The 15,244-nt window shown below is 38.4% G+C and overlaps 3 protein-coding genes across 3 annotated transcripts; 2 read left to right on the forward strand and 1 right to left on the reverse strand.

The window, feature by feature from the left end:
• Positions 1-2,012: 2,012 nt before the first annotated feature.
• Positions 2,013-2,821, forward strand: LOC108378311 (UPF0729 protein GD16342-like). Its single transcript, XM_017634601.1, has one exon. It carries the CDS (start codon positions 2,176-2,178, stop codon positions 2,476-2,478), a length of 303 nt encoding a protein of 100 aa, XP_017490090.1. The 5' UTR covers positions 2,013-2,175; the 3' UTR covers positions 2,479-2,821.
• Positions 2,822-9,968: 7,147 nt separating this feature from the next.
• On the reverse strand, positions 9,969-14,098 carry LOC108378310 (neurogenic locus Notch protein-like; the record flags this gene model as incomplete). The annotated part of the gene is made up of 4 exons (XM_017634600.1): positions 9,969-10,488; positions 10,662-11,183; positions 11,257-11,560; positions 11,630-14,098. Coding segments are annotated over 4 exons (3,639 nt in total), but the record flags the coding sequence as incomplete, so codon positions are not given.
• Positions 14,099-14,100: 2 nt separating this feature from the next.
• LOC108378312 (neurogenic locus Notch protein-like) lies at positions 14,101-15,240 on the forward strand (the record flags this gene model as incomplete). Its single annotated transcript, XM_017634602.1, has 1 exon — positions 14,101-15,240. A coding segment is annotated over one exon (1,140 nt), but the record flags the coding sequence as incomplete, so codon positions are not given.
• Positions 15,241-15,244: the final 4 nt, after the last annotated feature.

The raw sequence follows: 15,244 nt of genomic DNA on the forward strand, positions 1-15,244 counted from the left end.
CCGGGTAATACCCGGGTAACCGGGTACCCGGGTATCATCAGCCCTATTTAAAACTTAATTTTGTGGCCGCTCGTTTTCTGACTGTGCTGTGACGATTTTTAGAAAACCTGCTTTCTGCTATCCAAGCTGTAGATACATATATCGATGAGGTGCTGCATAATATATGTGTTTATGAACAACGAAAGTGGCGACTCACAATTCCATCCACCAATTGCTTTGATGGCAACGATGACAGCGAGCGATGTCAATATCGCTCTAACATAAAGCTACGAACAGTGGAATCAACAATGGGAGCTGTAGTCGTTGGCAAACAGTTAAGATTTCTTTTTTTCTGCTTTTGCATAATGTTCGTTGGAATTTTTCACATAAAAACTGGACTAGAAGAACTGTTTGAACGTAATTGTGTCATTGCAGTTATGCACGTACCTACATGGTGGGTATCTATGGGTTTAATACAGTTAAAATAAATGTCGCCAATCAAAATTTGTTTAGCGTGGAGCTTACAAATGCTGATACCTTGACTACATCGGCGGCTGTTTCTGAAATTTTACCAAAATTTTCGTAGCACTTACTTGAAAGTGTTGATTTCGTAAAGTTAACTTGTTATTCGAAAACGTAATGGAAATATTTCTTTCAGTTATGTACTCACCTGTCACTTGTATATGCGTTGGACTCCACATCGTGTAACTTCCAATTGTACGCTTATTCCAACTCTCTTTTTCACAATCTTGGTTGCTGGAGCGGAATGTGTATGCACTTGATGCCTTTCTAAAAACACTTTTAAATTTTTAAGTATTAAATATGCAGCTTTGTGATTTTGCGTAATGCGCTACTTTTGCTTTTATTCTTTGGGTTTTCCCTTTATTTTGCAAGCTTTTTCACCATCATAACACTTCACACTCTCGCGTTTTACAATCGCCTTTGCTACGAAAAAGGCTGTTCTATGAGGTTAAATATTTAATCATTGGTATTAGCATTACCATGTACATATGAAAGGTGAAATATAATTATAAACAATTAATAAAACCGACCAGTTCCCAACAATTCCAATGCACCTGAAAAACGCGAGCGCCGCACGAACAACATCCAAACGGGTCTAATTGCAAAAAGCGAGTGACAGCTGTTGGCCAAACAATTTGAACGATTGAAAGCAACGAGTAAACAGGGTTGCAGAGCAACGAAAGAATTATTTTGTTTTTAGATAATGAACATGGAATATTTCGTATCATGATATCAAAGTTTCAAACTCTAAAGGTAACACACTACGTTTAAAAATAAGTTATTTGCAAATAAAAATAGTTTGTAAATACCTTACTCGCTACGTTCTTCGGTAATACGTGGATATTAACCATTCAAAATTCACTGCATTAAAACTATAAAAGAATTCTGAATTAATTCATATGAAGATTATGATCATGATTCATTGATAAATGAATTATTATCATTAATTATTGTGAAGTGCTCCTAATTTTGAGAAGTGAATTTGTTTTATCTATTATCATCGGCCGTTTACGTCATCGCTAAATACTCTGAAGTAAAACTTGCCAATGTGGACGTGATATCTTCCCGGCCGTCTTCACGTGCTGGCAAATCTCGCTAGCGTGACGGACGACGCATGCGAGATGCCGCACGTGTAGACGACAAAATGTACGAAGCATACTTTTTCTGGCATACCGAGCGGTTTGCAAGATCTCGCATGCTTTCCACTATCATTTCTGTTGTTTCACAGGTATTTTCTCATTTCGCAGAATTCTTGAGTAGAAACATCGTTTATTTTGGTGTAAAATAGAACTTTGCTTGAAAAGCTAGACCTTTTTGTGCGACATTTTACAAATGAAAAAGTATGCTGTCAAATGCCCATTCAATAAAACTCGTATCTCGCTTGCGAGAAAAAAAACAGAACGCAACGAGAATTTTAAGCATGTGAAGACGGCCGGTTAAATCTATGGCTTTGCGACATCTATCGAGTAAATGGTCACTCAAAAACAAACTAATAAAATTGAGCTGTCAATTTTGTTTGTTTTGATCACTGCTATTAAAATTTTTACGTGTTCTATTGCTTCTGAAGGACGAAAATTCTAAATAGTTTGGGAATTTTATCTTCATTTAAACAGAGAAAAATTGCTCCAAAGTAATTGCATTTATATTCCGTGCATTAAGCTCCAAACAGTCATAATGGTGTGCGTGCCTTGCTTCATCATTCCCGTACTGCTCTACATTTGGCACAGATTTTTCCAGCCCATTGTGATACCAATTATACAACGTTACTGGAATCCTTGGGAGAAAAAGGACGCCCAAGGCAATGTTATTAAAAATGGACCGGAATTTCCATTTGAATGCAAAGGTGGAAGCTGCCCGTACGTAGCACCTAAAAACAAAACTGTTGCCAACGGTGGAAGTGAAAAATCAGCTGCTATCAATGACCCTGATGGAAGCGCTGAAGTGGTTACTGCAGCGGATACAAAGAAAGACAATTGAAGCTGATTTTAAATAAATATCATTATAGCATAAGTATAGTGAAATTTGTACATACAAAGCTGTGACTGCTTATTTAAAGGAGGTAATCGTTGCCGCAGCTATCGTATGAAATTCATAAACTTGGAGTTCGGTATAAGAAAACTGAAAAGTTTTAGCTAGCTATGGGATGAGTGCAAAGGTGGATGATAGCGCAAATTAAACGCTTCTATATGTGTATTTTTAAGAGTTTCAATTTCTGAAACTTTCATAGATAGTTTAAAACAATGTAGCTGGACAGTAGCAATTTTTGATTATAAATAAAGATAGTGACATAATAAAACGTTTTTTGTCATTTACACTTGTATGTACATACAAGTATTTAGATTTGCAAAATGAGTTGATTTTTTCGCATTTTATCAAGATTTGTCTGTACGGGGCATAAGGTGAGGTCAATTAACACAAAATTTGCTTAATTGCCTTTTGTATCTTCAATCACGTGAGCAGATTTAAATCCAGCGCCTGTCAGTATGCAAGCACACTGTTCACTTAGAATGCAAGTAATACGCTGCCGGAAATGAAATTAATTTAAAAGGAGGGTAAAAATTATGTAGCGCAGAAACATTTGTTTAAAAAGTTTCATTGGGAAATAAGCTGAGATACTTTAATATCATAAAATAATAAAATACTTTAATATCAAAAAATTTATTGAACATTTTTTTTTTAATAAAGTTTAAAGGTTGTGTAAAAAAAAGTAAACAAAAATTACGACTCGGAAAGGGAGAACAAAGTCTATTATGAATTATCGCAGTGTTAAAAACTAGTTGGTTGTGGTTTCAAGCATGATAAAGCATAGTAATGTAAAACCGTTCTCTCAATTCGTCGGCCATGATTTTTTTTTTAAGTTTTCCAACATTTTAAAATCATATAAAATTGAGAGTAGAAAAAAGGAATTGTTCAAAGTTGCTTTTGTTTGTATATAAACTCGATAATATCCTCGAATTTCGTCTTTCTAACTTTATCAGCTAAAAAAATTACCTATTCGTTCTTGTGAATCCAAAAAAATTTAATTATTTTAAATTCTAAAAAGTTCCTCTTTAATTTGGTACCCATTTTTTGTATTCTACATTGCATTGAGTTTTTAAAAAATTTTTGGAATTACTCATTTCTTTGAAATTACAAAGTCCTTTAAAATATAACCTGACGTCAGAGAAAAAAAAAATAAAAACGCCTCTTTAAATAAAGAAGTAGGTTTCAAACCCATTTATTTATTATTTATTTTATGGTAGGAGAGCTTAAAAAATACAGGCGGGATCCCGGGATTGTGATAACGACATCTCGAAAATCCCGGGATCGCAAAAAGCGAAAAAATTAAAATTTCTAAACTATACATACAGTAATCGGGACTATTGATGAATCCATCGTTGTTGTTGTTATAACAGCATACAAATTCCCCAAAGAGTTTTTGGAGAGTGATGTTGGAGTGATAGTCCTTGACCAGATATACTTATGTACATATGGTACAGGGCAATAATAAACCTTCCCAAAGATCGGGTAAGGATAATAACAGGTTTTTCTGACGGGTCACTGCAGACTAAGAGGTCACCTGCACAAGCTAGAGATCTGGTCGAACTACTAATGTCGTTTCTGTGACGTGACTGAGGAGACTCCGTTGCACCTGCTTCCGGAATGCGAGGGGGTTGCGAGAAGACGGGAGAGGTACCTACATAGGCCTGTACTGTACTGTAAGTGGTTGAGGGCACAATAGATCGCTTGGTTTCAATCTATCTATGTATCTATCTATCTATCTACGTAGACTCGACAGTCGTGGGAACGAGGACTATAATATGATATGAGTTTAAACTCTTGAAAGATTTTAGTGAAATGGAAATGGTTTTCATTTCTATGGCTCCCTAAACACAATTTTCACTACGCTCGATGATAGAAATATGTATGTATTCAAACAACATTAAGATTTAATTTATAAAAATATGTAATGTTTTATTAATGTATTTTTAAAGATTTTCGCTTAATTACTTAATACATTACGGCTATTGCTACGAAAAACTTAAAAGGTATTTTTGCAAAGTGTTATTTTACATGATTTTATGTATATTAAATTCATTAGCTTTTAAAACATGAAACAAAATAAAAGGATGCCACGAAAGGAAACAAAGTTGAAGAAATTAAAAACAGTAAACAGAGACACGGTTAAAAAAATTTAATTAATTAATCATTATGAACAAAAAATTTAGACATTTATAAAAAAGAAACGATTTTTTTATATAAATTTTTTTTTGGAAATCAGTAAATCAGTTAATGCGAAATAATTGTAAAAAATGAAAATAACTAAATTAAAGCTTTTTTCGCAAAGTTTTGCGGCAACAAGAGTCAAACTAGTCAAGTAACATAAAATTAAAAATATATTCTTTTTATTTCACATCAAATATAGTTGGTGGCGCTAAAAATGCAAAACAATTGGTTTACATTCGAACAGCACTTCTGACAGTATTTTATGTATGTATGTATNGCTAGAGATCTGGTCGAACTACTAATGTCGTTTCTGTGACGTGACTGAGGAGACTCCGTTGCACCTGCTTCCGGAATGCGAGGGGGTTGCGAGAAGACGGGAGAGGTACCTACATAGGCCTGTACTGTACTGTAAGTGGTTGAGGGCACAATAGATCGCTTGGTTTCAATCTATCTATGTATCTATCTATCTATCTACGTAGACTCGACAGTCGTGGGAACGAGGACTATAATATGATATGAGTTTAAACTCTTGAAAGATTTTAGTGAAATGGAAATGGTTTTCATTTCTATGGCTCCCTAAACACAATTTTCACTACGCTCGATGATAGAAATATGTATGTATTCAAACAACATTAAGATTTAATTTATAAAAATATGTAATGTTTTATTAATGTATTTTTAAAGATTTTCGCTTAATTACTTAATACATTACGGCTATTGCTACGAAAAACTTAAAAGGTATTTTTGCAAAGTGTTATTTTACATGATTTTATGTATATTAAATTCATTAGCTTTTAAAACATGAAACAAAATAAAAGGATGCCACGAAAGGAAACAAAGTTGAAGAAATTAAAAACAGTAAACAGAGACACGGTTAAAAAAATTTAATTAATTAATCATTATGAACAAAAAATTTAGACATTTATAAAAAAGAAACGATTTTTTTATATAAATTTTTTTTTGGAAATCAGTAAATCAGTTAATGCGAAATAATTGTAAAAAATGAAAATAACTAAATTAAAGCTTTTTTCGCAAAGTTTTGCGGCAACAAGAGTCAAACTAGTCAAGTAACATAAAATTAAAAATATATTCTTTTTATTTCACATCAAATATAGTTGGTGGCGCTAAAAATGCAAAACAATTGGTTTACATTCGAACAGCACTTCTGACAGTATTTTATGTATGTATGTATGTATATAAAAAAAAATAACTACTATTTAATTGCTAAACGAGCACATTGATTAAATTTAAATAATATTATGTCTTTTATGCTTGTTGTCTTTTGAGCGAATTTTATTTGCAGAAGTTTTTCACATTAAAAAATAAAAAAAATTTTGTATTGAATAATCTTAAAAAAACTTAACCAAAGTGAATTTATCGCAACGTACTACAGTTTACAGCTACAAACTTCATAAATATCGCGTAAAAATACAATATTGAATTCTTAGAGTATCCATAAAAAATCAACTAAAATCTAAGTAATTTTTTTCTTTCAATTACAGTATTGTAATTAATATTTGCTAAAGTTATATTTCAAATTAATTACTTTTTTTTTTTTAATATACAATTGAAATTCTTTTAAATTTTTTTCATAAATATTTATGATGTGCTGTTTTTAACTAATAAAAAAAGATTATCTTTCTTAGGCAACTTACGACTAAACTTAACAGTTACGCTTAAGTCATAGACATGAGATACTTTTTACAGTTACTTGCTAGCGATTTGCATACATTATAAGCACTTTTCGAGTAGCGAAATTAATTTTATTTATATTTCGTACATTTTTTTACCTAACTTCTTTTTTAATTACTTAATATTCATTTACTTTCGCGCTAGTTGTAAAAATAAAAAAAATATTAACTAATTTGTTTTCAACAACAAATTTGCAATACCTAACATTACTGGAAGAGTTTTCAGCGCACTTAAGGCTAATGTTTCGAATACTTGCTACGCGTTGGTAAAAAGTTCTTTTTTTCATAACACAATTTAACGTATTTAAATTAAGTGAAGCACGCAATTAAATTTTTTTAATATTCTGTTTTATTTTTACACTAAAAAAAAATAAAAAATTACTTTAAATAAGCCTAGTATGTCTTCAGTTTGTTGCATGCCCTTCTGTTCTCATCGATTTCGTTTTCCAATTGCTTGCTAAACTACATAATTTTATCTCTCATAAATTTCAATAAGTATGCAATTTTAAACAACTGAAAATTTTATAATAATATCAATAACAATTAATTAAGCATTCAGTAAATGATAATCGTTTGGCTGAGGTACATAAATTTTGTTTGTCGAAGAAACTTTCATTTCAGTAGCTTTTGCGATATGGTTTTCGGAATGCCTTATCACAATTCAAAATTCTTTATAGTATGTTTTCATGAGCCCCTAATTGCGCGGCTGAAATTGCCATACGGGTTTTAATTGATTTGTTGCTCTTATTGTGAATGCTTTGTAAGCAAGAAGGAGAAATAATACTAAATAATAAAAAAAAAAAACAAAATACATAATTGCTAAAAACAATAGATTTTATTTTCCATAAAACAATTTAAAGCGTTAATTGAAACAAAGCCCAAGCTTACTGCTCGACTGTACATTACATCAGCCAAGAAGTGGTCCGTTTTTGGACTGAAAGAAGTCATCACATTCGACGACTGAAACTTCGGAAACAGGGTTTCTTTGATTTCGCCGTTTTTTTTGTTTTTGTTACCAATTGATTTTTGTATGGTGTTTACAGGCTGCGTCAATTTTTTTCACTGTTTTAACTACTTTAATGTTTAACTTGGTATCAATGTTGTAATCGTGTAAGCAGTTTCAATTTGAATTAGAATCGGCATTGCGAATTTGACTCTAGTGGAAACGTACTATTATACTTTGAGTAAATTATTGCAAAATTATAAAAAGTTTTCATTAAGCACTGAAATGGAAAAAAAGTTCTAACAAAAGTCATCCATGTGGAAATAGATTTTTAATGGCTGTAATGTCTGATTTCTACTAAACTTGGGATTAGCAAAATTTTTAAGGACTTTGTTTTTCTTAGCTCGATGCCAGTGGAAATTCGGCATTATAATTTGTGCATTATTTAGAGCCATTTTTGTCAGTAAAACTTAAAACATTTTCGTGGATGTCTTTATTTTTTGTACGTTGTTGTTGTTGTTGTAGCAGCATACAAGTTCCCCAAAGAGTTTTTGGGGAGTGTTGCTGGAGTGACAGTCCTTGGCCAAATAAAAATCTGGGTCGTTCCGGTTGCGTAGACCCGACTGTCGTGTACGTAAAACCCCATGCTGTGAATGTTTTAAGGATCACCCTAATATACATACTTTTCAAAGAAATTTTCGTTATTATTTATGAAAAAATGCTTTCGCAGCTAGACGGCGTACTGTGAATCTATTGAAGTCTGGAGATATATTTATGGATTCACTTCAAATTCATTATGCCTTAAAAAATATCAGTTGCCGCATTTCCAACAGGCATTGAAATGGAAAAAATTGCAATCTAATAAATTCCGTGCGAAAAAGAGCTTTGTTACTCATTTTATGAACGCAAAGGCACAGATATTTTGAAGGCTAAACATATGGGTCATTCCATGCAAAATTTACACATCAATATTTTTTATGGTGTGAAATATATGCATTAGAGTGTGAGATAGATTTAAATAACTAATTTTTTGCATTCAAAAATTATATTCTGCATTTACGCAGACATGCGCTGCCAGTGCTACGTTATGTACGCAGGCATGAAAAAACTCGTAACTTCTACAGTTTTGGTTTTTCCATTCTAAAATTTTTACAGCGTACTCCATTAAGTTTGACAACTTTTTAGATTGAAAAAAAATATCAAAAGGTGCACAATTAATGAAAAAATGATTAAAAATAAAGATAATAATATGCAAATTTTTAATGCACAAAATTATTTATTTAAATCTATCTCACACCCTACTTAACTTAACTGATTTTCTCCAACAAATAGTTTATTAGCTGCAAAAAAATTGATAAACGATACTTTCTTGTGAGTTCAAAATTTCAGAAATTTTTTTCGCGAATTTCGAAAAACATGATGAAATAAAAAATATGTGTATTCTTTTTTTCGATAAAGAAAGTAAAAATATATTTCACACCAAAAAAAATATTGAGGTGTAAATCTTGCATATACTTTTTTGTCATTTAATGCCCAGCGTAAATCAATCTCGACGTTCATTTCCCGATGCCAGTTTATAATTGGTACATTTTTTAACATTTCAGTGCCAAGTGGAGAAATTTGGCTATTAGTCTCTATTCTACAAAATGCAATATATGTATACCACTTGCATGCCAGTACATATTTTATTTATTTGACAAACAAAATCTATATTCCCCAGTTCGATGCGCAAGCAAACATTTTTCTCAATTTTTTCTCGTAACATAATTCGCCACGATGTAAAGTGCGCGCAATAGTTTAACAATGATTCGATTTTTTTTTGCATTCGCGTATATTTAAAGTATACTATTTTCTTGCACTACTACATGTATACTACATACATACATATGTATGTATGTAAATAACTATAAATTTATGTATTTATTTACTTTTACTACTCTGGTAGGAGATTCGATTGTGAGTTTCTTTTTTGCAGCTGATTTTTATATGTATGTATGTATGTTTGTATGTATTGTTCATTATTGTTATTTATTTATGCATGTAAATATTTACTTGTAAGCTATGTGAATGTGTGTATGTATAATTTATATTTAAAATATATATATGTACGTGAATTTATGTAGCATTTAAAAATAAAGTTCGTTCGCTAGGTCCTGCTCGCACTTTATAAGTAAAGCGTTTGTGGTGGCAATTAAAAAAAATAGTAAAAAATAATTTACAATAGGCACCTCAACTATTACAATAATTCACGCTTTATTTATGTTTATCTGTGTATGTATCTATGTATGTTGTATATGTATATTTTGTAAAAAAAAAATGCATACTTAAAAAATATGGCTGACTTCCTTTTTTTTTTTAAAAAGGAAGCATCTAAGTCTCCATGCAGCCGGGTGTCAAGCTAATGCGTGTCAACCGAAACGGCATTTATCCGCATACATGTACATATGTATATGGAAAGCGCTCACGAAGCACCCTTCCTTCGACGCCGCATTTGCTTTCAGTTCGTTCGTTCTCTGCCCGATTTGATATTCATTATTAATTTATTCTTCATATTTTACACGCGCGCTCTCGTCACTCGTACGAGCTTATAATCGGTTCTTATCGGTTTGTATTTTTGTTTTTGTGTATTTTATCTTTTGTACAAACTACATGCTACTAAAAATATTCATTTGTATATTTATATATATAGTTTTGTAGGATACTATAACTGTTTACATAACACAACATTTACGCTGACGCTTTCGGAACGTCCGTGCACAGCAGCTTCACCACAACAATCTACCACTGCCACCTGTGCTTATTGTCAAATATAAATCGCCTCTGAACCCTTGTTGGCCTGATGTCCACCGGACATGTACAGATTATTGGCCGCCGGCGATTGTACACCCTCGGACCAGTCCGATGTGGAACGTGGCGACGAACTCGACCAGTGACCTGGCGATTCGGGTGATGGTGTGGGATAGCTGTCGAGCGTTTGCACCAGATGCTGGGGTGTATGGCCGCCAGAGTGCTGACTGGTCGGTGTCAGATACTGATAGAAGGCCTGATTGTGTTGGGAGGATGGCGATAGCATATTGGTGGCGGGCGAGGAACCTGACATTGTACTCTGTATCGAGGGTGGATTCATTTGGCCGGAATGAAAGGAATCTGCAGAGAGTGTAAGAGAGAGAAAAAAGAGGAAATGTAATTTAATTAGAAAAAAATTAGAAGAGGGTAAATACCATCCTTTTGACTCAAATTAATTATTTTCCTAATTCAACACTACTCTCCAACGATTTTATAATATCTCAACTCTCGCATCGCTACGCTTATTGACTTACCTGGCGATCCACAAAATCCATTCAAATCCAAGCCGGCCGATGCGAAATCGAGGCTCGCCAGCTGTTGTTGGTGTTGTTGCATTGTTTGCATTATTGCACTGCTTTTCGAATTCTGTTGCTGCTGCTGCTGCTGTTGTTGTTGTTGCTGCAGCTGTTGCTGTTGTTGTTGCTGCTGCTGCTGCTGTTGTTGTTGTTGCTGTTGCTGCTGCTGGGTTTGCTGTGGCGCCATCATCATGCCATCACTACCCGTCGGCGATACAATGCCCACACTCACCGGTGAACTCTGTTGCGACAAACTCTGACTGCTGGGCGATTGAAAACTCATGCTCTGCGGCGAATTCATCGACGCGTTACTCTGTGGGCCATTTGTAGAGTTGCTGTTGTTGTTGTTGTTGGCAGCGCCACCCAGCAGCGAATTCACATTGCTACCAAATTGTTTCTGATGGGTCGCATGGCGCAGCGCCTGCATGTGTGTGGGTGAGGTGGGTAGGCTGGGATGTGATTTGACGGGCGATGGTGAACCTGTGGTAAACAAATGAGCATATTAAATAAAAAGTATTTTTTCGCGTATATCGCAACGTTTTGTTCCACTCACCCAAATAAGCGTGCGGCGAAAGCGCCATGCTGCTCTGCACGGAATGCGGTGGCGATTGATTGGAATAGGGCGGACTTAGCCCTTGCTCATGACCGGCCATGTTGCCGGGCAGATTGTGACCGAGATTGCCACCTCCGCCTCCACCGCCGCAAAGCGAATTCATGCTTTGCTGATTGTTGCCTTTCTGGCCGATCATTTCCTGATGAAAGGGCGAACCACGCGAGTAAACGTAATTCTCCATTTTGATTAAATCCATATTATTTTGCTGCTGTTGCTGCACTAGGCTCTGCATTGTTTGCGCATTCTGTGTGTGGAGAAATAGATAAATTGCATTTTCTGCAGTGATTCTAATGGCTTTCGATTTAGGTCTTACCTTTATGCAGTCTTCATAGCTGGGTGGTTGTTTCGCGCCGTTGCTGTTGCCTAACAGATCGTTGTGGTGGTGTGTTGGTGCCGCCATCGCGTTGGAATAGAGTGACGACGTGTCGTACGGGCTCGGCTGACTTGTTAGCCCCGTCAGTGGTGGCGAGTCCACCGCACTGAGACCGGCATCCAACAGCTGCTGCTGGTCCACTCCCTCCAGTCCCTGGCCGTGCGTTGTCAGCCCACCACCCAAGCCATTCAGCAGCTGTGCTGCCGTAAGGCCGTTTTGTCCGCCCTTTTTTGACACCGAGCCCCCTGCCCCCTTTTTTGAACCCGGTTTGCGTCGCAGACTGCCACCGTCGAGCAAATTGTCCGGGCTGCCCTCCAATAGCTTTGCCTTTTTCGCCGCTTTTGATTTCGCAGATTGTGCTGTCTGTTTTGATGATGAAATAACAGTGGGCTGAGAGATGATCTGTGCTTGGCTGCCAGGTGGTGGCGAGCCTATCATGGTCTGTGGCGTCAGCGCCATCATTTGCGGTGAGCGCGGCACATGTTCATCGAGCAGGCGCACGATGTCATGGTGCAAGCGCTCGGAGGCCACATCGCGTGGCAAACGGTCCATGTGATCGGTGATTTCGCGATTGGCAAAGTTGTCGAGCAGCGCTTTGCACGCTTCATAGGAGCCCTCGCGCGCTGCTAGAAATAGTGGTGTCTCATCCTTGTCGTCCTGGGCGTCACGATTGGCATGATGCATGAGTAGTATATTCACGGCTTCGGTATTATTAACAGCGGCTGCCCAATGGAGCGCGGTCTTACCCGAGTTGTCGGCAGCATTGATATCAGCATCGGCAGTTATTAGATCTTCAACCATTCCTTCAATGGCTAGGCGTGCGGCGAGTATTAGCGGTGTGGTGCCATCATGCATACGCGCATTCAAATTGGTAGCGCGGTTGCGCAGCAGTATCTGAAAAACGCCCATTGCATCGGCGGCCACAGCGGCATGCAGTGGTGTACGACCGGTGTTATCTTGACAGTTGGCGTCGGCGCCAGCGTCCAGTAAACGTTTGGCAGCATCAGCGCGCGCATAACGCGCTGCCAGGTGCAGTGAAGTTTCACCAGTTTTGTCCATGGTGGCGTTAAGTTCAGCACCTTGCGCCAACAAATCCGAAATCACCTGTGCCGTTTGATCCTCAGTGTTTTCAATGTCTTCGCCAGTATCCATGCCTCCACCGCGAACAGCGGCTACCATGAGTGGTGTCATGCCGCACGGTCCGCGCACATCCACATCGTGTTTCCCATCCTGGTGCGCAGGCGGCGTCATAATTGACGAACGTACATCGGCTACTTCGAGATGCGCCTGCGACCAAACGCGTGGATCAGCTTCTTCATAGTCGGTTACCATCGTGTGATCGCTGGCGTACCCGCCGAGATCGTTGCGCATGCGCTTCTGTGGCGGCAATTCGGACTCATCATCCGACCATTGCGGTGCGTGGCCCATGTGACCGGAGTTCATGTTGACGTCATTGCTCATGCAAGCAATTGAGGGATTTTTGTTTAAATTGCGCATCTCCTGGCCAGTGTCACGTCGCCGTCGCTGATGATTAACCGGTGCAGCGGTTGTGGTACGGAAATTTTCTGGGAACCAAGTGATGCCATGCGCGCGCTTACGTTGCGTAGTCACAAGTACACCGAGGAATGCGAATACCACAATGCTGATGCCGATGAGCACATATTTTACGTTGCTGGGACGTTCTTCTACATCTTCGCCGGGGTTTTGTACGCCACGCACGCTGTAGATGTTGAACTTTGGTGAGAGCGTGTATTTGGATGCAGAAGCCGCCAGGAACTCGGCAGCTTCGGCGGCGCGATTGAAACAGTCGATGCACTTCCGATTATCGATTTCCAGGTATATTTGTATGCCCGTTTGATCATTGCGCTCACTGGTTAGTATTCTGTGCTTGCGTCCGAAGTCCGAGTTTTGCAGTTCAGTCAATTGCGAAGTGCCTTTCCAGGTGAAGATCATGTCATTGCCCATGGAGTCCTTCTTGATGCGCACCGTAGTGCGGAGTACATGACCCATTTCACGCAAGAATTCCACCTGCTTTTCGCGGAAAGTTTTGATGTCCATCAGCATCACCACAGATATAGCGCCATCGGCCAAATTCGGTTGCTCGAGAGTATTTTCACAGTCCAAGCCATCCCAGTTGCACTCAGCATTATTGCAGCCATAATCACAATGGCCATCCGCATAATGTTTCTGACAGTAGGCTTCATAAGTCGGATTACATGGTTGTAGTTTCTTGGCGCAATCACGACCATCGAACAGACAAGCAGCATTGTTGCACTCCTCATTACACTGGCCATCCATGAACACGCGCCAACACTCTATATTCGCAGTGCAATTCACCCAAGGGTTGATGCCCAATGAGCAATCGTTGCCGTCAAAGTTGCACGCATACGTGTTGCAGTCCTGGTCACACCTCACAGATTAAGAACCAGTATAATTGCAAGTGTGCTGCCGGTTGGACAGGCAAGCTCTGCGATGTGGAGATGGTTTCTTGTGAAGTGGCTGCGATGCGCAAACAAGTCGGTCTCAAACAACTCTGCAACAACGGCACCTGCAAGGAGATGGGCAACATGCATTTGTGTCAATGCAAGCAGGGCTATACCGGCAGCTATTGTCAGACGGACATCAATGAGTGTGAGTCACAGCCTTGTCAGAATGGCGGCACTTGTTTGGATCGCGTGGGCGAATATAAGTGTATGTGCCCGAAGGGGTTCCAGGGGCAGAACTGCGAACTGAACATAGACGATTGCTCGCCGAACCCGTGCCAGAATGGCGGCACATGTCACGATTTGGTGCAATCCTTCAGCTGCTCATGTCCACCTGGCACATTGGGCATAATTTGCGAAATCAACCAGGAGGATTGCGTACCAGGCGCTTGTCACAACAACGGTACTTGCATCGATCGTGTGGGTGGCTTCGAGTGCGCCTGTCCAGCAGGTTTTGTGGGTTCACGTTGTGAGGGAGACATCAATGAGTGCCTGTCTAATCCCTGCTCGAATGCCGGCACTTTGGACTGCGTGCAACTGGTAAACAATTACCATTGCAACTGCAAGCCCGGCTACATGGGACGACACTGTGAAATTAAGGTAGACTTCTGCGCTAATTCGCCGTGTCAAAATGGCGGTCTTTGCTCTACAAAACAGTCTGGTCATCACTGCGTTTGTCCGGTTGGTTTCTACGGCAAAAATTGTGAGTTCTCCGGTAACGATTGTGACTCGAATCCTTGCCAGTCGGGTAACTGCGTGGTGGATATGATGCGCGGCTACCGCTGCGAGTGTCCACCTGGCACCGAAGGCATGCAATGTGAAATCGATACGATGGACGAATGCGCTTCGAATCCATGCTTGCATGGCGCTGCATGCGAAAATCTACTGGGTGACTATGTCTGCTTCTGCCCCAGTAAAAGGCCGGGCAAACGGTGTGAGATTTACGATGCCAACTATCCCGGCTGGGCATCGGACAACAGCCGTGGGCCGCTCAATAAATACACGAAGGATCTGGAATACCAACGCGAAATGTGTATCAAGCGCGGCTGCGAACAGAAGAAGGGCAATCACA

The sequence above is a fragment of the Rhagoletis zephyria genome, unplaced genomic scaffold (assembly GCF_001687245.7).
Source record: "Rhagoletis zephyria isolate East Lansing unplaced genomic scaffold, Rhagoletis_zephyria_1.1 Rzeph_scaffold_13788, whole genome shotgun sequence".
Taxonomy (NCBI): domain Eukaryota; kingdom Metazoa; phylum Arthropoda; class Insecta; order Diptera; family Tephritidae; genus Rhagoletis; species Rhagoletis zephyria.

Excerpts from the sequence above, each read along its gene's own strand:
- LOC108378311 (XM_017634601.1), top strand. The coding sequence starts at position 2,176 with ATGGTGTGCGTGCCTTGCTTCATCATTCCCGTACTGCTCTACATTTGG.